The sequence below is a fragment of the Myxocyprinus asiaticus genome, chromosome 8 (assembly GCF_019703515.2).
Source record: "Myxocyprinus asiaticus isolate MX2 ecotype Aquarium Trade chromosome 8, UBuf_Myxa_2, whole genome shotgun sequence".
NCBI classification, from domain to species: Eukaryota; Metazoa; Chordata; class Actinopteri; order Cypriniformes; family Catostomidae; genus Myxocyprinus; species Myxocyprinus asiaticus.
Window position 1 is genome coordinate 5,834,285 of NC_059351.1, and position 22,594 is coordinate 5,856,878.

General features: G+C 38.1%; 1 protein-coding gene across 4 annotated transcripts; it reads right to left on the bottom strand.

Annotated features, from left to right (window-relative positions):
- Positions 1-1,119: 1,119 nt before the first annotated feature.
- Positions 1,120-21,193, bottom strand: LOC127445080 (tyrosine-protein phosphatase non-receptor type 9-like). Of its 4 annotated transcripts, none has more exons than XM_051704841.1 (13): positions 21,130-21,193; positions 19,236-19,379; positions 18,916-19,005; positions 18,058-18,182; positions 17,864-17,969; positions 17,479-17,589; positions 15,063-15,922; positions 14,804-14,897; positions 14,651-14,720; positions 14,435-14,513; positions 7,040-7,190; positions 5,127-5,334; positions 1,120-3,560 (listed from the first exon to the last, which is right to left on the bottom strand). In XM_051704841.1, the coding sequence occupies exons 1-13, from the start codon at positions 21,160-21,162 to the stop codon at positions 3,337-3,339; spliced, it is 2,295 nt and encodes a 764-aa protein (XP_051560801.1). In that variant the 5' UTR covers positions 21,163-21,193; the 3' UTR covers positions 1,120-3,336. The 4 variants fall into 4 exon arrangements, with proteins under 4 accessions (XP_051560801.1, XP_051560803.1, XP_051560802.1 ...); XM_051704843.1 differs by having other exon boundaries at positions 19,236-19,412; XM_051704842.1 differs by having other exon boundaries at positions 21,133-21,192.
- Between the last annotated feature and the right edge of the window lie 1,401 nt (positions 21,194-22,594).

The window sequence follows — 22,594 nt, forward strand, 5'->3', positions numbered from 1 at the left end:
GAATTAGGGTGGAAAATGATCACGTTTGACAAATATATGACTGTTTTTTGTGTAAAAACTTTTACTAATATTATAATGTGAACATCAAGGAACATAATAAAATAATAAAAAAGGTATGTCTTGACCCCTTTGACAATGGATAAGTGTTTTTTGTAAGTAAATATCAAGTAAATTTGAGTTCATTTCAGCCATTTAATATACATAGAGTATAATGTACTATTTCAAAATTCTGTTTATATAATGACCACACTGCTCTCTAGTTACCTGTAATCAGCCATTGAAAAACCCATATTGGAAAAACCATAGGGTTTCTGCCGAGTATTGGTAAATGTATCATTTTGAAAACTGCAGTTACACATAAAGCTCTTACACTGTAGTTCTACGCACTTAGAGCCACACGGAAGCTGACATCACCACTTGCTGTAATGAACTATGAAACTAATTAAGCTGTCATATTTGCTTGACTATTTCCAATAGCACTGAACATGAGCGAAGCTCTCCAGCTAGAGTGGTCAATTTCGTTGTTTCACCAAGCAAAGCTAGGCCACACCAATATATCATGTGTAACAAAAACAAACCTATACAATCGGTTAAAGACATTACGGCACTATGGGGCTCCAGTATGAAGAGGAGGATCACTGATGTCTGGTACTTGCGAAGTATCAAAACCTTGGAGCACAACAAGGAACTTAGGGGTGGAACTTGAACAGAACCAGATATATGCAATACACTAACTTCATTTGTAATTATTATTAATGTAATAATTCCCTTCCCAATTTAGATTTTATGCTTGACGTCTGTATATCTAAAATCAGCAGAGATTTTGTCAGGTTCAATGTAAGACAAGTCAATTAATTTGTAATAATTAAGCAATATGCTTTAGGAATAAACACACCAATTTGCAACATTCTTTTCTGAAAACACAAGTTTTTTCATTTCAGAATACATTACTTCACATGCTGCCGTTCTTGTCAACTTGATTCATTCATCACACAGACATGCTCAGTTTCAGAATAATATTCATTTTTACTACGACACTTCTGCAGATGTCAGGTAAAAAGGCCATTACTCAATCACAGAACTTTGGACACCAAAAGAAAACACGAGTAGGAACACAGATTGCATTCCCGACTGCCTTTAATAAGTCAGAAACCAGTGTTTGTTTTCCACTTCAGGAATCAGGAATCAGCAGTAGAAAACAGTCAAGCATGTTCTGCACACTGAGCCCTATCTTGCATATGATAAGTCAGTCAACAAGTAAACATTAGGTGAGTGGGACTTTCACACATACACTATCATCATACAAGCATAGATATTAAAGGAGAAAGCATTCCAAAGTTCTCCCAAAATGTGAATTGATTTATCTAATCATAACATTCAAGTTCATATCCTATGTGTTCTTATTTTTTTATTATTGTTTTTTTGTTCTTTTCTTTTGAGGGGGTGAGGGGGAGGGTTCTTTCTGTTGATTGGCAAAAGTTAAAAACAGTTAGTGGCAGCCATGACAATCCATTTCATTCTTTTGGCTGCAGTTATCCTCGGCTCGTTAACAGTCCACAGAGTATGCAAAAGGGTCTGCTACAGGAATCTGGAAAAAATTATGGATTTATCTCCCACAACACAATGCTGAGCAACATAATTCCACACTGAACTGAAGAAAAAAAACAAAAAAAAAACAAGATCAGTCTTTTTTTGTTTTGCTGTTTGATTTCTTTAGCTTATCGGTTTAAAATAGTCTGTCCGTTCATATTTTTTTTTTCGTACCAACATTCAAATTTCAATACTGCTGAAGTTCAACAAAGACATAAATAAAACAGAATATAATACAGGATGCTGTATAAAATCCAAAAATATTGTTTTTTTTTAAATGATTATTACTAGAGGCAGAGAAAACTGTTTTGAGATGAGGAAAACACCAAGTATACCCCTGAGATGAAAAAAAAAAAAAATCCCTACATGTATGCAAGAACAGTTGTCCCGCTCCTTGCCTGAAACTACACATTGGGCTATGGAAAGCTTGAAGGCACAAAACTGAGGCTTTTAAAGACCTCAGAACTCCACACACGAGACCCCAAGTCATTCTTGACAAACCATCAGTAATGTCACAAATCACAAGTAACAGTTACTTGTCAGTACAGAACACTTTGGTGTTTACACTTAGGTAAAGGTGGGAAAAGAATAAGTGTCCGTGCAAATCAGGATACTTTAACTTGGGACAGGCTCGTAGTGAAGAGAGAGAGAGAGAGAGAGAGAGAGAAAAAGAGAAGATCAGTTGTTCATACTTGAGGGAGAAAGGCAGTGATTGAAGGTTAAGGGCCAGCATTCATAGAGAATCTCAAACTGTTGACATCAAACTATTCTCCAAGTCCAGATTATGATGCAGACTTTCCATCCACGATATTTAGTATAGCACTGGGTTTGTCTAGTGTCTGCTATGAGATGCACTGTGAACGGCAGCTGTGCATTAAGGCTAGTTGATGGATAATCATGGACTACATTTAGAGGACAGATTGAAATCAAAACTGCAGGACTGGAACAGTCAACAAGACATATCATATATAGCATAAGTTTTTCTTCCTCATCCACTTTTCATATTGTTCTAACCCAACATATACTTATTCATATATTCTTTAATATAAATGTATATATCGATACACATACTTCTGAACAAAGTTAAGAGTATTATATTAAAACAAGGCTTTTTCAAAGGTTATGCACAATATATAAATGTATGTTACAAGATATACAGGGGTTTAAGTCATAACGATCATTATGGATACATCCAAGCATTCAACACCATACCTTTGGCTTGAAGGTTAGTTTAACCATGAAGTGTACACACACACACACACACACACACACACACACACACACACACACACAACGGAAAGCAAATGGTTGGAACCTGTTCTGACACACACATAATTTGCCATTTTTATGTGACGGAAAAGGAAAAAAAATTCAAGTTTTACGTTTTTCACAAAAAGTGTGAATGTAACTCCATGTTGAGTGATATTGAATTTAGACAACACTTTGAGCAAGTAATAAAAAAAGATCAGGTAACACGATAAACTGGATATTTCAAGTTTGTCATTCCACATGTGCAAGTCAATATTTCTATTTAAAAAAATGCTACACCAAGCCACAGTCTCTGATCTTGTCCAGATCAGATTAAAAAGGGCTTGAAAAGTGGCAGGACAAAACATTCCACCGCTCCTCCGTTCTTTTTCTCATCTTCCTCACCAGAGAAGAATGAACATGGAGGTGCTGGAGGTGTCTACCTGTGGCCAGGAGAGGCTTTTCCTTCTGTACCTCACGACCGAATTGTGTTCTTATTCACTCACTGTCCGTCTCCAGCTCTGTGTCGGACCACTCGACGGGCTGCAGCAGGCCGCTCTGTTGGGCATACTCGATCACTGCTTTGTAGCAGAAGTAGTACTGGTCCCATGTCTGGATGCTGAAGGCACGTTGCGTCCGCATCCGACGCACCGTCTGCTTAATGTCCACTGTCCTGATATCCTCCAGACGAGAAAGGCAAATGTCTAAAGTACAGAACGTGCCTGAACAAGGTGGGAGGGGAAAAGAGAAATTGTATAAGACACATTGCAAAAAAGAAATAGGGTTGGGAACCGAGAACTGTTCAATTTAAAAATAAATAAATAAATAAATAAATGCCAGAGCCGTATGATTCTTATGCAAATGACTTTTAAGAAATGGTTCTTTTGAATCTATAGCGTAAAACATACAGTGCTACCAGTGCAGCCCGATTGTATTTTCTTTTGTTTTTTTCACATTTATACATTTTCTAGATGTTATTCATGCACAGTAAATTTTTCATAAGAAAAACAGGTTCAAATGATGTTGAAGTTATTTTATTTTAAAACCGCTATAACGGGTGGCATATGTGAAAATCCCAATACCGTATTTTCCGGAATACAAGTCGCTGTTTTTTCATCATCTTAAAGGTCCTGCGACTTAAATACATCATTTATTCGCAACTGATGTCGCTGGTCAAACACGGGCACCAAAACAGATGAAAACATCAGTCATAGAGACAGTAATAGTGTTTTAAAATTGTCAATCCAGAATATTTTGCCTTTACAAAGTATTTTATGCAACCAGTTTAAATATTTTGTCCATCATAACATTATTGTTCTAAAAACTCTAAACCGCTGTCATACGCGACTCCTCACATGCCCATAAAATGACGTTTCATCACACTCATGGTAAAAACATTCAGTCAGTGAAACGGAAAATTAATACACTGCAAAAGAGGGATGCAAATATCAGAAATATCTACAGTCACTAACATAAATGAATGAATAGAATACAACAGGCATATTGTTTACTCACGGACTAAAAGCTGTTTATTTGTGCACAGTCTAGAATTCCAGATGTTATAAACAGATGTGGCTTACTTGTCACATTTCTTTCATAAAACAAACAGAATATGAGAAATTGTTACACACGATTCCTTAAAGCAAATTCTCCTGTTTAAAACAAGCCCAAAAACACCGTGATACGATGTGTAGATGCTGAGGTATTATAATATAATCTTCACAGAGCACGTTTGACATCTAAGTGAAAGTCAGGCAGCTGCTCCTGGGTCCTAGTGCCTGCCGCATGCAACCTCCGTCAGTGCGACTTTTATACAGATGTGACTTATCTGCTTTGTTTCTCTCAACAACGCAATTTTGACCCAGTGCAACTTATAGTAAAGTGTGATTTTATTGCTGGAAAATACGGTAAGTTATAAATTAAATGTGTGTGTTGTACTCTTTATTTACCAACTTAAATTCTAAATGTCAATTAATTTATTACTGTTATTTTGTGTGTGTGTGTTAGAGTACTCAAATACAAAATTACTCTAAATGCCCATCCCTTGTACAAGAGTTGTATTAAATTTATTTCTGATTTCTTAAACCTGCTGTTGAAATCTGAAAAGATCTCATTCCATTTGTCATTTCTTATTTCCAAATAATTCCTCAAAAGTACTAAAATAACTGTTAATGGAACCGTTAATAAAACAGAACCGTTAAAAAGGAATCTGAAGCATAATCGTTGAATTTCTGATGATTCCCACCCCTAGTTAAGAAATGAGATGTGATACAAAGGGATAAATTCACCTGTTCGACCAATGCCTGCACTGCAGTGTACCACCACTGGAGGGCCTCCTGGGGGTCCTGTCCAATCAGGATACAGTGTTCGTAATGAAGACTCTTGTCTCTGCTTCACATGTGCCCGGAAATCCAACATGGCCGACGCTGACTTTGGTACACCAAAATCTGGCCAGCTCATGTACAGATAATGAGACACTTCTCTACATTCTCTTGTCTGAAAGAGAGAAGCTTGGACATTAACACACACACTATCAATCACACAGGCAGGGGAGCCATAAGGATTTTTGAGCTCCCTGAAAACTTTGCTCTCTGGGCCCCCTATCTTATTGCAACTTATCGCATTTTTATTTCATTAAAAGTTATCTTTAATAATAAACGTGATGATAATCATGATTACACATGCAATAAGAGACACTAAAAAACAAAACTGGGTTGAAAAGTTCATTAAAATTACATTGCATTTTTAACAGAAATAACTATACAATAAATGAATGTCATTTATTTGAGTTGGGACTGTGTTTCTAATGGAAATATTGGATCTTTTATGTTTTAAATGTTGATTCAACTCTAGAACACATATGTGGGTCAAAAATGACTCGACGTCTAGTTAAGACATAATTTTTACATGAAGTGTTCTTTTAATCTGCCACTCCAGATATTCCTCAATTAAGTTGTCTTCTATCATGGGAAATTACATTTGAAAAATTAAGGTGAATTTGTTTTTGTTGTTTTTTTTTTTAAATTGTGAGAGAACACATAGAATACATATGTGGGTCCTAAATAACAAATATACGCTTCCTATGGTATTCAATGCATTTAACACTGATATTATTTTTGTAATACACTTATTGATTGTAGAGTGGCCTAATATAGAAATATAGTGTCATATGGTAATATAAAGTACATAAGGTAGTAATTTTAGCAGTTTAAAATTTTGTAAAAAAAATAAATAAATAAATAAAAACAATCTGGTTTATGGGGTGTCCAGCCATGCACTGTACAGATGGAAAATGCATTTATTGCTTAAAAAGTGCTTTTGTGATAAACCACTTATCATCAAGTAAGACTAAGAGCAGTCTTCATTTTAGTAAACCAGTGCAAAGTGGCCATTTATAACAAAATCACACATGATCAGTCTGGGGGTTCTGCAGGAAGACTTTTATTTTATTCTCAGTTCGCTTTATTTCCAAATATTCCAGAGTTGTTGCTGTGTTTGACTCCTTCACTTTCTATCGCAACCTGCAGCGGAATTGCGCTGCAATAGTGGGGTTTCCCTCTTACATAAAACATTGGGGAATTCCCCAGTGTTCAAGCACATATATGCAAACGTGAGGGACAGTCAATATTTTACATTGGTTTGACTGTGTATAATTTATGTTGTATGCGCTTTTCTCACTGTGCTCCCATAGAAGTTAAATTCTTTCAGCTGGATCTGTCCCACACATGTGCACTCTTCAAACACCTATCAGAACGGCACTTATGCGTTTACATGGAAACAATAAGCTGCGTTCTCCGAGAGAAACCTAGGTGTTAAACCACTTTCTCCTAATCTGTTAAACGGTGTAAGGAAATCAGCGTTCTAGTTTACATGACATTTCAGAATGCTGCTTTCTGCAAAAACCCTGGAATAAAAAGTTTTCTTAAGTGCATGTAAACGTGGTCACTGTGAGATCAGTCTGCAAAGTGAACCAGACTTTTAGGCAGAACCTCTGCTTATGGCTTCCATACTGTTGACCACTCTTCAAGTATCAAAAAACAATTTTGAGACAGGTGATCCATAATTAGCTTTATGCATTGATCACAACATCTTACAGAATGTATCTGACTGATCTTCATGGCAAAAAAAAAAAAAAAAATCAAATGGAGAAAAAGACAGAAAGAAAATGTATTAAAGAAAAAACAGAGATTGAGAGACTGACCTGAGTGTTGCAGAGCTCCAGGTATGATAGCTTAAAATCCTGAAACATCTCAATACCGATATTCCTCACCAAAAAGTGCCCATAATCCTCAGTGCGGCCAGCCTCTAAAGGCCAGTACTGTCCGCATTTCACTCTGCCTCGCTCTACAACTCTGAGACAGACAGAGAGACAAGAATCAATAAACTGTTTTTATTTGTATTTTTTTTTTTTTTTAAATCAGAGATTAATCCTTATGATTACAATAATAAAAACAGTTTGCAAATTGATTTGTGACATTGGAACAAAGGACAGACACACATTTTATATTATCACTATAATTTCAAGTTATCTGAATGTTCTTCCATTTCTTTTGTAACAGAATATGCATCATATTTTTCTAGGACTGCAACAACTAATTGATGAATGATAAATGAAAAACACACAACTATGGGAAAAGGGAGCCACAGAGCAATCTGAGGCAGATAAAGTGCACGGACAAATATCCCCAAAGTATGGGGAGCACCTTATTTTAAATGCCTCAAAGGTCTTAAAGGAATAGTTCATCCATAAATTAAAATTCTCTCATCATTTACTCACCCTTATGCCATCCCAGATGTGTATGACTTTCTTTCTACTGCAGAACACAAATTAAGATTTTTAGAAGAATATTTCAGCTCTGCAGGTCCATACAATGCAAGTGAATGGGTGCCAAAATTTGGAAACTCCAAAAATCACATAAATCAGCATAAAAGTAATCCATACGACTCCAGTGGTTAAATCAATGTCTTCAGAAGTGATATATGTGTGGGTGAGAAACAGTTAAACATTTAAGTCCTTTTTTACTATAAATTCTCCTATCTGCTCAGTCAACCTCCACTTTCACTTTCTTCATGTTTTTTGCATATCGCCACCTACTGGTCAGGGAAAATAATTTCTTGCAAAAAAGCACTTAAATACTGATTTGTTTCTCACCCACACCTATCATATCACTTCTGAGGATATGGATTAAAACACTGGAGAAGTATGGATTACTTTTATGATGCCTTTAAGTGCTTTTTGGTGTGTCAAAATTTTGGCACCCTTTTACTTGCATTGTATGGACCTACAGAGCTGAAATATTCTTCTAAAAATCATAATTTGTGTTCTGCAAAAGAAAGAAAGTCATACACATCTGGGATGGCATAAGGGTGAGTAAATGATGAGAGAATTTTCATTTTTGGGTGAACTATCCCTTTAAACGTCTAGTATTATGTGGCCAGGTTGCTGCATCTAGTGTTTTGACAAAGTGCTTGTGCAGGGCGGTTGAGAAGGGTTTTTCACCAGCACAAACTTATATTCTTATCTTTAAATGTATTAAATAAAAAATCATGCACTACTTCCATTCATCAAAACAACTTGTCATAAAAGCAAGCTTGTTGCCATTTGTTGTTAACAAAACAGAGCAACCAGGATTTTTTGTTACTATGACAATTCCTGACGGAGTCACGTGACGCCATGCGAGGTTCGGATGTGTGAATGTTGAGCTCTGTGCACTTTGCTAGTTTTAATACTTTTTATGTCATAAACCGGTGAGATTCGATACACCCTGTTCCATAACTGTTCTAGGAAGACAATATGTCAAAGAATTCGAAATCCTCAGGCTCTGGAGACATTAAAAGACTTACGTGCTCAAGCTGACACCCCCGAGCAGTGGGCCGCGAGCCAGGGAGCCGATTTGGCCGGAGAAGTGTGGGAAATTTGGCGAGAATTGTTGAACATGACTGCAATGCTGACGAAGGTCGTCGCTGACTTGGAGGATCTTGCTGTAATACGTCGATCGATCACTGCCATGGAGACGAAATTTACTCAGGTTGTCACAAGAGTGGGGGATGTCAAGAAACGGATCAATTATCTGGAGTCATTGAAGAGGGAATTAGCTGCTAATCCGCTAGCTACCAAGGTGGATTTGGGGCGCGTCTGGGAGAAATTGGAGGACTTGGAGAACTGCAACCGGTGGAATAACGTCTGAATCGTCAGAATTCCTGAAGCCGAAGAGGGTCAGGATATGGTGAAATTCCTGGATGGGCATTTTCCGAATCTGCTCGACATAACAGGCCATAAGCTGGAAATCGAGCGAGCTCACAGGGTTCTGGCTAGGCGATCCGCTGAGGGAGATAGGCCCCGATTAATTCTGGCCAAATTTCTGAGATCATCCGATAAAGATCTCGTGTTGTGTGAGGCGAAGAGTAAAGGAAGGCTTTTTTGGAAGAACCACAGCATTTTCTTTATTAGACTTTGCGAATTCAACAAGAGAGAAACGTGATCGATTCAAGAAATGCAAGAAACTCTTACATCAGCGGAAGGTCGCTTTTGCACTGATGTTTCCGGCCAAATTGAGAATAGATGCTATGGATGGCCGCAAAACATTTACATGTCCCCAACAAGCGATGTCCTTCATAAAGTCAATGGAGTCAGTTATTTTGTGGTATTTACGTTGTAGCCGAATGGAACCGACTCACTGAACATTCACTTGACTGTTCGAGGAACTGAGCACTTTTGTTTCTTTTTGTGCTGGTTCCACCTAGTGGCTGGAGTTTGTTTTGTGGAATAACAAGTTCAGGACAGTTATGTGGATGAATCTGCATGTTCTTTGTGCTTATGCCTCCTACTGGCTGGAGTTTGTTTTGTGGAGTATTTCTCGCAAGACATTGGAGTGATTAGGTCATTTGTTGCACTCATGTAACAGCCGATGGACCCGTTCACTGAACATTCGTTTGACTGTCCGAGGAAACGGAGCACCACTTTTGTTTTGTTTTTTGTTTTCTTTTTGTGCTAGTTCCACCTAGTGGCTGGAGATTGTTTTGTGGAATAACACCTTCAGGACAGTTATGTGGATGAATCTACATGTTCTTTGTATTTATTCTGCCTATTGGCTGGAGTTTGTTTTATAGATCATCTGTTGTTGTGTAACTCTGTCTCACAAAATTTGTATAGAAACACCAGACTTGAGCAATCCGACAGCTAAGTTGTCGTGGGAGCTCTCGTAGGCGTACATGGACTGTTTGAGTTTAGATGGACGGACGCCAGTTGTCGCTGTTGTGCACGGGGTTAATGCGCACGTTTTGCTTTTTTCTGTTTGTTTCGTTCTGGGGAAGTTCAGGGTTTGATTGTTGCACTAATGTTGGAATGTGCTCTTTATAATTTTGTTTTTGACACACAATCTATTTTTTCTCATATGTCAAAATGTCAAATGTTACTATGAGCGGATTGTCTCTCTCCACGTGGAATGTGAATGGGTTGGGACACCCCATAAAAAGGAAGGTAGGTTATTTCTCTTCTTTAGCGTAAGAAATATGATAGTGTTTCTTCAAGAAATGGATCTTCCCCAGCAAGAAGCTGAAAAATTTGGGAAGATATGGGGTGGACATGTTTTCTTTAGTGCTGGCTCAAGTAAGAGCAGGGGAGTCATTACACTGATAAGTAAACATCTACAATTCAAATGTCTCAAACAAATTAATGATAAATTAGGAAGAGTCATTATTGTTATAGCAGAAATTCAGGGGCAAAGTCTTATTATGGCTAATATTTACACTCCTAAAATTGACGATCAGGGCTTTTTATAGATCTGGAAGGGATGTTGCAAGCCGCTGGCACCCCTCATGATATAATATCGGGAGGAGACTTTAATCTTTTGATAGACTCAGTCCTTGATCATAGTGAAGCAAAAGTGTGCAAGCCCCCTAGAGCAACATTGATGCTTCACAGGATGTGTAAAAATCCTGGTCTTACAGATATTTGGAGACTTTTGAACCCATCTGGTAGGGACTATACATTTTTTTCATCAGTCCATAAGATTTACTCTAGAATAATTATTTTTTTTAATATATCCAAGTCCCTCATTTCATCTGTTCTTGATGGCTCAGTTGGAAACATTTTAGTCTCAGATCACGCCCTGGTGAGTTTAGAGGTGCTGCCACATATGGAGAAAAGGAAATCATATAGTTAGCCGCTTTAATGTATCCCTTTTGCAAAGTCCTGAATTCCAACAAATGTTAAAGGCTGAAAACAATGTTTATATGGAGACCAACTGGTCCTCAGTATCCTCTGTGGGCGTGGCTTGGGAGGCACTTAAGGCGGTTCTTAGGGGCCGGATCATACAGTATGCCTCATTCACCAAAAAATCCAAAGCACGAGAACTCGTGGAGTTGGAAGGGAATATTAAAAGTGCTGAGACAGAGCTGAAGCGCCGAATGTCTTCTGATGGCCTCAGAGAATTGACCCGATTGAAATACAGATATAACACTATTTTGTCTCGGAAGGTGGAGTTTTGGCTATTCAGGGCAAGCCAGTCATACTTTGAGTCGGGGGATAAGGCAAGAAACCTTCTGGCTAGATATATAAAACAGAGTCTTTTTCTACCATTCCCTCAGTGAAATCTGCTTGTGGTGAAATATTTACCTCGGCCATTGATATTAATAATGCTTTTAAAGAATTCTATCTTGATCTCTATAGTTCCACGTCTTCGTCTACTGATGAGGATATTAGAAACTTTGTGGAACCATTAGAACTTTCTAAACTGACGGCTGAGCAAAGAAATTCTCTTGATTCTGAGATAACCTTGGAGGAGCTTGGCGAGGTAATTAAGGTCTTGCCTATAGGCAAGGCTCCAGGGACAGATGGCTTTGCCACTGAGTTCTTTTTAGATCTTATGCTACAGAATTGGCTCCACTTTTGCTAGAAGTTTATACGGAATCATTAAAGAATGGAAAGCTTCCGCCAACCATGACACAAGCCCGGATCAGTCTGATTCTTAAAAAGGACAAAGATCCAAGCGAAGAGTTACCGTCCAATTTATCTGATCCAGATAGAGGTTAAAATATTGTCAAAAATTCTGGCTAACCAATTAAGTAAGGGTATGACAACTCTTATACATATAGATCAGGTGGGGTTTATTCAGGGCCGTAGCTCTTCTGATAACATTAGGCGTTTCATCAATATCATGTGGTCAGTGGCGAATGATCAGACTCCGGTCGCTGCCATCTCACTTGACGGCGAAAAGCCGTTTGATATGATAGAATGTGATTATCTTTTTAAGATTTTGGAAATATATGGGTTTGGGAATACTTTTATTGGCTGGATTAAGTTACTTTATAGACACCTGGTAGCTGTGGTACAAACGAATGGATTAATTTCAGATTATTTTACTCTGGATAGGGGCACCCGGCAGGGTTGCCCTCTTTCCCCATTATTGTTTTGTGCAAGAACAATTAGCAGCTGCGATAAGAAAGGTTGATTTTCCAGGGGAGGTGGTGGGAGGTGTGGTGCATATGCTTTTGCTTTACGCAGATGATATTTTATTATTTGTCTCCGACCCTACTAGGTCTATGCCTTGCCTCCACAGAATTATTAATTCCTTTTCTAAGTTCTCAGGATACAAAGTTAATTGGCCTAAATCCGAAGATTTGTCTCTAAGAGCATACTGCCCGGTAAAGGCTTTTCAGCCAGGCGCCTTCCAGTGGCCCAAACAGGGTATTCAGTATTTGGGTATTTTATTCCCAGCAAATTTGTGTGATTTAGTTAGAGTTCATTTTGACCCTTTAATAAAAAGGTTTTCGAGTGATGTGGGCAGGTGGGCTTCATTACATTTATCTATGATTGGGAAGGTTAATGTTATTAAAATGAATTCTATTCCAAAATTCAACAACCTGCTACAGTCTCTCCCTATAGATGTCCCCCTTTCTTATTTCAAGCAATTTGATAGCATAGCCAAGTCCTTCATTTGTAATGGTAAACGTCCCAGATTACATTTCAGTAAATTGTATAGGCCGACTGACAAAGGTAGGCTAGGTCTACCGAAGATTTTGTTTTATTATTATGCATTCGGTCTCAAACATTTTTTTTTTCGGTCTCAGACATTGTTGCCTCGAGCATATGGCTGAACCCAAAATTATGTATTAATATGTCCCCTTTCTGCTGGTCAGAGTGGATTGAGAGGGAGGTTAATACACTCTGTGTCCTATATGAGAGTGGAGTGTTGAGGTCTTTTGAAAGTTTGGTTCAACATTTTGGGATTCCCAGATCTCAGTTTTTTTAGGTATTTACAGCTGGGAATGGTGATTACTGCTTTTGGAAAAGGTCATGAGGCATCAGTGTATTACTCCCTGCTAATTCAGAGTCTGGGGGATAGAGCTTTAATTTCTATCAAGAGATTAAATCTTTATGAGAGAAAGATTTAAACTTGGTATTGGAGGAGGGAGTACGGGCTAGGATTCTAAAAAACGTCAAGTCTGCATCTAGAGATGCAAGGGTGTGCCTTATGCAATTCAAGATTTTACATCGATTCTATTGGACCCCCTCTAGATTGTATAGGCTTGGTCTTAAAGACACACCCACCTGCTGGTGATGCCAATCAGAAGATGGAGACACAACCCATGTTTTTTGGTGGTGTTTTAAGATCCAAAAATGTTGGTTGAAAGTTCTGAGTTTTATGTGTGACGTATTGGGCACTCGGATTTCGCCTTGCCCCAGACTCTGTGTTTTGGGCGATGGGGGGGGGGGGGGTCATCGATGAGGGGAATAAACACATAAAAAATTGGGTTCTGACCCGTGTAATGATCGCAAGACAAATTATTTTAAGGGGATGCAGGTTGGCTGGAGTGCCCCATTTCAAGAGTGGTGCACGGAGATGGGGAGGGTGGCGGCATTTGAGGAAGTGTCATTTAGAAGACTGGGTAACTTGGATTTGTTTTCTGGGAAGTGGGGCGAGTTTTTGGAGGGCTCTAGGGGAGGGGCAGTGGACAGAGAGGTATAGGTATAAATATGCGTGATTATTATATATGTGATTATTATATATATATATATATGTGTGTATTTTTTTTTTTTTTGCTTGTTTGTTTTTTGTGTACATACTCATGTGTTACCACAGGAATGTTTGTTGAGGGTCAAGGCGGGGTTGGGAGGGGTAATAGTGGGGGTTAAATGTTGATTCTATGTATTTTGTTCTTTATTTACTGTATGAATCAATAAAAATGTTAATAAAAAAACAAAAAAACATTATAATTCCTGCAATTTACTTTGTAACGTTAATATTTAAACTTCTTAAACACAATTAACAGCATCCATTATATTTTGTTTACAGCCCTGTTTGCACATTGTTTGAAGAAAAACATTGGACAAAATATCATAATATATGTTTTTCAATAAATAACAGCAAAGAAAACTAAGCTTTTTAAAACCAGTTAATTTAATAAATAACTGACAGCTCAGTCGATTATTCAAATAGTGCCAGTCCTACATTAGATTAGATTCAAATTTATTTTCATTGTGCAGACTGCAGGTACAAAGCCAATGAAATGCAGTTTATTCAAAGCAAAATGACGTTACGGCACTATTTAAACAATCCTTTAATAAAACAATTTGTTTCAGAATGAAACTAACCTTGTAGTCATAACGATGACTAAAACCATCTGCTCCCACACCATTTGCCAGAAGTCGCCAAACGTTTTTGGCAGAGGCCCTGAAACCACCCAAAACCAAATCAAACTTGAATTTACACACATATGCCTACATTCTCATTCATGCATGTATTTTGAATTTCACAACACAAGGTTAAGTTTCGTTCTGTGAAAATCTGATATATGTAGACAGTCTCACCCTGAGTAGCAATGTAAGCATTACTCCTTTTGTAACCATCCATGAAACTTGCATTGATGTAGTCACAAGTCTGAAAGCAAACAACCAATCATATAAATATGGAAAAAGTAACTCTATCAATCAGATCAAGGTGGAAAGGGGCAGTGCTCTGACCTCGTCATCTTCATCGAGCGGACAGAGTCGAACGCGTGATTGGTCTAGGCAAAGGACATCACTGTAGCGATTCTTTATCTGATTAGAAGATTTCCTGTAAAAATAAACATATTGATGCAAGCAAACCATACTGTATTCTTTTTATATTTCCAGCCCTTTCCCACCTTCATATGGTGGTCCTCAGCTTACCACCCTCCCACTCTTCCTCTATGAAACCATCTCTTTCCTTTCACCCACTTCTATACAGTAAGGCTCTTACTTTGAGTAGTCAAAGGTTCCAGCAGGAGGTTCTTTGCGGATCTCCTCGTACTCCTGGTAAATGCCTTTCTTCTTTTTGCATTTCACATGCTGCACCAGATCCTGCACGTTCATTCCACCTGGCTCAGCTATATGCACCGACAATGCTGTAATGTCCGCAGTTGTTCCCGGTAACCAGCTCATATCGGGGACGGGGCTATGATGGAGGGGCAGAGGCCTTGATTTCAGTGGGAGGGGTGGAACACCATCTCCTCCATCCACACCCTCTTCCAGAAACTCCACATCATGTTGGCTGTCTTCAGCACCGTTGCCATCCTGCCTAGTCTCATCCAAAGGTGGCATGACTCCATCTGTACCCATAGCTGCCCCAACTCCTGTTACTATGGCACCAGTGTGTTTTTGATGCAAGGGTGTGTTTGGGGGTGTGTCTGACTGTGGCGGTGGCTGGCGGCCACGCCCATTGACAACATTAGAATTCGACCCTGTGATGCCCCCTGAACCTGGCAGTACAGCGCCATTCCAATGTGCGTGCCCAGCTTTCCTGTGGTTCTGCACATTGGCATTACCATCATCGAGAATGGGGCAGTTGAAGTTCACTCCATCTCCCAAAAGAGTTGCCCCTGTGTGGGCCGAAGGGTTGGCAGTTAAGGGGTCTGTGGTGGTGTTCTGGCCATGCTCCACAAAGTAGGAGCGGAGGAGGCTGCCCAAGCAATCTTCAGTATCATAGGGAGAGTTACTGGGGTTGTTGACGCAGGACTGGATCCAGGCAATGTGGCTATAATGTGACGAGCCACCCAAATGTTCTGGAAGGGAGCTGACAGGGATGTGATTAACCAGTTCGTGTGCTTTTACAGTGCACACCTGCAAAAGATGAAATGCAGACATACACAAAACACAAACATAAGCATAAACACAAATGCATGTTTTTTCATATAAAAAAAAAAAAGGCTCAAACATACTGCACCCTTAAAAATATAAAAATGTTATTATGCTCCAAAAAAGCTTTAAAGGGGTCATGTCATGAGGAATCAAATTTTCCTTGATCTTTTTACATAAGAGATCATTGCACTATAAAACGTACTGTAAGTTTAGAACTGAAAACTTCCTCCAAAGAAAAAGAGCATTTATTTAAAGTAAACCAGGCTGTTGAAACGGCTAGTTTGGAATTTGTGTTTTGTGACGTCACAAAGAACAATACTTCAGCCAAAGACTGTCTCTGCAGCAAGACATCGCACGTCGCACCCTTGGCACTGCCCACTGATACTCGGTCACGCAGGTGAAGAGGAGAGAGGGCCTGTCAGGGGAGATTCATCTACACCAAAGGAGACTTAAACAGGACACTTTCATGTGCCTGTCTGGATTAAAATGTTTTTCTACACTAGATGAACAGCTTTGACTGTTATCACGCATTTCACAGCCCTTTTAAAAGACCCGAAATGTCAAGTTAAAACTCTTAAAAAGGAGACCCTTGTGCTGTTTCATCTTGCTGTTTGCTATTTTGAAGGCATCCTGGACCGTTTTTGCACCCATCTGTGCTATTTTTGATAGTTGGTTTTCTGTTTCGATGCGTTTCCAGCAATGTGCACAACATTTTAAGAGCGGTATAAGTGCAAATTTTAAAAACGTGTCTCATTCTGCTGCTGCCACTGACTGGGAGAAACATCCCTTTCTGTGTGTTAACAAACACGGAAGATGTGATATGTCGCTCCTGTGAAGACCAGAGTCTCTACTTTACTGAATTATGTTTGCATATTCAGAATATTTCAGTGTGGATTGCTTGTGAACCAGTCACAATATAATTCGAGCTTTGCAAAGGAACTGTTATTGAAAGATGGGGCAGTTAAAGCACTACCGGACCCGTGAGTAAACGGTTTCATTCATGAATTTTTCAACTGTCATGACTGTTTGATAGTTGCCGTGCTGTGAACAGTTTGATACATTCAGATGAAATGTGTTGGGTGTATGTGTTAACACTGAAATGTAGTTTTATAAATTATAATGTGAAGCTTGTTCATTTTCTGCCGTTTGCATTTCAAATATGTCTGTAATTGAGGGGCTGCACGAAGTTAGTCAATCAGAACAGTGGGCGTTAACAATGAGGTTTAAAGGAGATGCCGAGGCCAAAACCGAGCGTTTCAGACAGAGAGCCAGAGACAGGGTGGAGAATTATCATATATTATTAAATCATGACAAAAAAAAAAAACTTTACTAACATTATAAATGAACTTGAGGGAAGCAAATAAAAAAAATAAAAAAATGTATTTTATATATATATATATATATATATATATATATATATATGTATGTCAAGACCCCTTTAAACAACAGCTTAGATTACTCATTAACTTACAAGTCTACTGTATAGCTTCATACTCATTTATTTGTATAAACAGAGTGCAGCTGAGCTCTAGACATACCCTCTCTCTCAGTTTCTCTCTCACAAACAAACGCAGTACCGCAAACGGCGCTCTGAACCACAGCGGAGATGACACAATGAAGACACATTTTAAACGAGCAGGGAAAGCCCCCTAAATCACAAAAGACAAGACAATCGCACAATACACAAAAGACTGTGGCATTCCCATTCATGAATCCACCCATTAAACAAACCCTTTTGCACTCAATATCACAGTTTTTTATGTTAGTGCACAGGTCAACCATTTTAGACACTGTGTACGAATATCAATATATTTTTGGTAATAATTTTTTGTAATTTTCAAGTACAGTACAGTCTGTTAGTACCATATGAACAGTTGTGAAATTCTAACAGATGGAAGGTCTTGGCAACAGCATAACACTTACTTTAAGCAGATTCAAAATCTTGACACAAAGCTCATAGTCAAAGTTGGCGTATGTGGAGTTAGTCATATCATAGATGAAAATGAGCCCATCTCTCTGCGTCTCAACACTGGCGAGAGAGAACAGTTTTAGATGAAACAGAGCCGTAAATCTTTAGTTTTATTAGTTATGTTGATGTGAATTCTGGACTGTGTTACCTTTCAATTGCTTTATCCAGCTGATAAATAATGGCCTGAAGAACAGCCTTATGGGTAGTGAGGTCTGGCCGATGAAGACGCGCCGTAAAGAGTGCCAAAGCTGCACCTTTTGCATCACGGCCGGGCTATGCACACAGAAACCAAATTAATGCCGTACACAAACATATTAAAAGTAAGCAAAAACACATAGGTAGACCCACTCCACGCAAGTAAAACCAGTCTATTTAACCAACCAATTTTATCCAGTCAAAAAAGGCTATTGAAAAGGTGCAGCAGTGTTTATTACTCAAAGTCACTGACATTGTGCTCTCGCATGCCCACTGCTCTAAAAACCATTTGAACTTCTAAAGTACTGAACCGATCAGAACAACCTAGACGAACACTTGAGCAAACTCTGTAGTGGTATATACATTGTGACCCTGAAAGCAAAGTGGCTGAAACAAACAGTAACCATCCAGACTCAATCAATATCAAAATCAATATTGTGGAACTGCCCTGCCTGTGATGGTGTGAGATTATATTTCTGTAGCTATCACTTTAGCTAGGAGGATGGCTTTGTTTTCTGCTTTTATTTATAGGAACTGTAAAAATGAATGATTGCGACCTGCTCTGTTTTTGGTGTGAGTAATCTGAATGTGAATATACATTCTTTACCAATAGCACTGTTGGCAATTAACAAGGAACAATGCAAAAAACACTCTGATTAAGACTCATTTAAAAGTCTGCACCTACATACTATAATTGGAAATTAAAAATAAGCGAATGTATGTGTAATGTGGACTAATGCACAAAATAACAGCATCAAAATCCGTACATTAATGTTAACACACATTTTGTTCTTGTGGAAAATGTACTCACCAGAACTGTAAATTTCCCACTCAGTAACTCACTCCTTAAAGATTCCTCATTTGGGTTAATATTGTAAATGCCCTCCTTTATTCTGGTATTCTGCACACACACACACACACACATTAAGCCAAATCAGCTTTATTTACAGCACTTTTCACAATGCAACTGTTTCAAAGCAGCTTTACAGAAAATCATGCCATATGTCTTAAGCCCCCAATAAGCAAGCCAAAGAGGACTGTGGTGAGGATCAAAAAAAAATGTAACCCTTAAGTAGAGGGTGAAAAATGTATCTGATGGACCACAAACTTTTAACAGATTGGTTAGTGTACCTTGTAAGCCTGGAAGAGGTCTATGGCTCTAGCAACGTCAAACTTGCGTGCCATAAGAAACTTAACCGCTGTCATCTGACTGACAAGATCTGCATTGTGAGACTGTTCCCGACACCTCAGCTCAGCCAGGAACTCCTCCACCGCCTGTACCACATACAGATTTCATCAAGAGGTTTACTGTATCCAACAGTGAAAAAACACATGTTCAATGTAATTTACATGTCCCATTCTCACAAAAAAAATCTATGCCAAAAAATTAGATTATATACAAAAGTGCCTTGTGTATAATAATAACCCTTATTCCTCATTAAACCTCATCTGGCCAATATGGTAAATAGCCTAATTAAATATTGAGCATTGTAACGGATTATGCATGAAATCTTAATTTTTTTCTGTTTTTTTATTGGGATTATGGTTGGACAATAAACTGCATCTGCATCATTCATTTTGACTAATAAATCAATTTTAAAAAAAACTATCGGCCGATTGGTTATCAGCCTTTTCCACCACCTTAGTTATCTGCAAAATATCATATCGGTCGACCTCTACTTTACTGATTGCCAGTATGTCACAATGATCTTTGATAGTGACAACAGAACAATTTATAATAATTCTAATAAATGTTAGCGATGAAAAATGACTGCAAAATGAATGTAATTTTACAGTGTGGGGCACAAAAATACAACTGCAGCATATAACTTGTAAAAGTGTGACGAACAGCACTTTTAAAAGAAATATCAGCACTCACAATCAGCTGGTAGGCGTGTTAAAATATCAGTGATCGCTATCTGCCTCAAATTTTCTCATTGGTGCACCACTACTTTATATGTATGTATATAATGTAAATATTGTTGATTTCAGCATATATGTGCACATCCCGCTTGCTTTAATTACATTTTATTTGTCTATATCACAGCCATATATCTACATTACATCTACCACTGAAAAACCTGTATCGGTTGACCACTAGCTAATGCACCACAATATCCCAAATGGGACAGAGTGGTAACCACTTCACATTGTCCTGAACTTTCCATGGGTTGCCAAAGCAAATTTGAACTCTGTTTGCCAATGCAGAATGAAAATAGAGCCTCTAATTTTTAATCTCTTATGTAATGTCCCAAGTCTAAAATGACACACAACTATCACTTCTGCTTGAAGTTAACTGCATGTGCAGAAGGATGTTCTGACAGCTGTAAAGAGAGACGGGCTATGCTGACAGACGTTATGCTAGACTCGTATTACACCGTTTCCTCATTGAGCAGAACAAATGGCACCTTCAGTACTAGATATGAGTGCGTGGTCACACGGTGAGACAGAGAAGTTAGAGCTGTCTCACATTTTCCAGCACCGGTGTACATTAGACACCCGGTTCACTATTCAAACATGTTATTTCCCAACATCGACATGTAGACGGACTTATCCTTACACATGACGCAAAAGCGAGTCAAGTTGGTATTACTGTGGTTATACTGCTTTTTTTATTAATACTGTGACCAGACAGACTCGCTCGAGTCACATTCACGCTTGTATGCCAACTTAATGTTACTTACCGCGAGACAGCTGGCATTCTGTCAAGCGCATTTTAAGAGACATTTTAAAATAGTACACAACTAGTTTCCCCAAACCTACAATCAAACCTGTAAGTAAACATTTAATAAGCTTATAAATGATCATTAGTCTGTCCAGCGTTACTCGCTAGATAACACGGCTAGCTAGCATTTACCTCAAAAATAGCCACAGGGCCGCGATTCTCTTTAAACATCTGTTAATCATCTAACCTTACACGTTGTGCTCTGATATATGATCTTAACACATGAGCCGCTAGTGGCGGCTCAGGTTGAAACGCCACGGATTCGGCGGAAAGTTTAATGAAAATATTTAGGTATCTTACCACCTCCTCTTGAGTCGTCAGGGCTTCCGCCATCTTGAAGCCTGAGTAGCAACGTCTACGGGCGCGCCCTCTCTGGCATCGGGAACGCGCCGCTGGTGCCTGTCTAGTGGCGCGCAAGAGCGTCAGGATTTTTTATTTATTATTATTATATTATAATTTTTTTAGGGATCTTTTTTATTATTATTATTAATTTACAATTTAAACAATTTATAATATCACTATAGAAAGTATAAAGAAAAAACAAAAAGGGGGGGGGGGGGGGGGGTGGAGTAAAAGACAACACAAATTGTAAGGGGTTTCCATTCAAACAGCATTATGTTAAATTATACAAATTAAAGATCTTTACAAATCTTTTGGCTTTACTGTTTGTTTGTTTTTTACAAAGTTTAATCATGTTGTAATATCCTTGTAAGTCTATCAAAAATAGGTTCATATTTGGTTTCTTTTCTGGGCAACTTATGTAAAAAGAATCTTCCATAAATAGGCAAATTATAAAATGTACAATAAAAGAAAAGTTCTTTGTAACAGTTCTTTGAAAACATCTTTGTTATTGTGATGAAAATAAAGTAAAACGTTGTTTTCTTCAATGGAAAAAGTATGATTCATTTTTCTACACATAAATTGAGCAACATCCTTCCAGAATATTTTGACAAGATGGCAATTCTAAAATAGGTGGGATGTTTCTGGTTCAACTTTACAGAATGCACATTCATTATTCATTTCAATTTTACATCTTTTAGTAATATAATCTTAGACAGGATATATTCTATGAATAATTTTAAAAGTTACCTCTTTCATTTTATTAATTATAAGGTATTTATTACATTGATTCCATGTATTTTTCCAAAGTATATATGCCAAATTAATATTCCAATATATGACACTAGCAGGTGTATTATTGCTTCTGCATATAGATCTGATGTTGCTATTATTACATTTCTAATATCTACACCTTAGAATAAAAGCTATAAAATCTTCTTTTTTACAGATTGGAAAATCTGATAAATTCCTGAACAGCAATCTTACTCCTCCCGGGATGGATCTTAATACTTTTTCAAACTCTTTGTGACTAATGGAATTACCAAAACGGATCAAAAACTCTGAATAATTTAAAAAAGAACCATCCTCCTTAATTAACTGTATAACCCCTAGTATGTCTTTTTCAAACCAATCTTTTAGGAAAATAGTCTATTATGTTTTACATCTCTATTATTCCAAATTGCATATTTGTGAGGTGAAAAATTATGTTTGTAGGTTAGGGTCCACATAAGAAGCACCTGTCTATGAACGTTTGACAGTTTCATTGGTAGTTTCCCCAACATCAAAATTGCACTTCAATAAAAACAGTGTAATAACTCTAGTCCACCAACCTGTTGAAATATATATTATATATATAATCCCCTTTTTCTCCCAATTTTGAATGCCCAATTCCCACTACTTAGTAGGTACTCGTGGTGGCACGGGA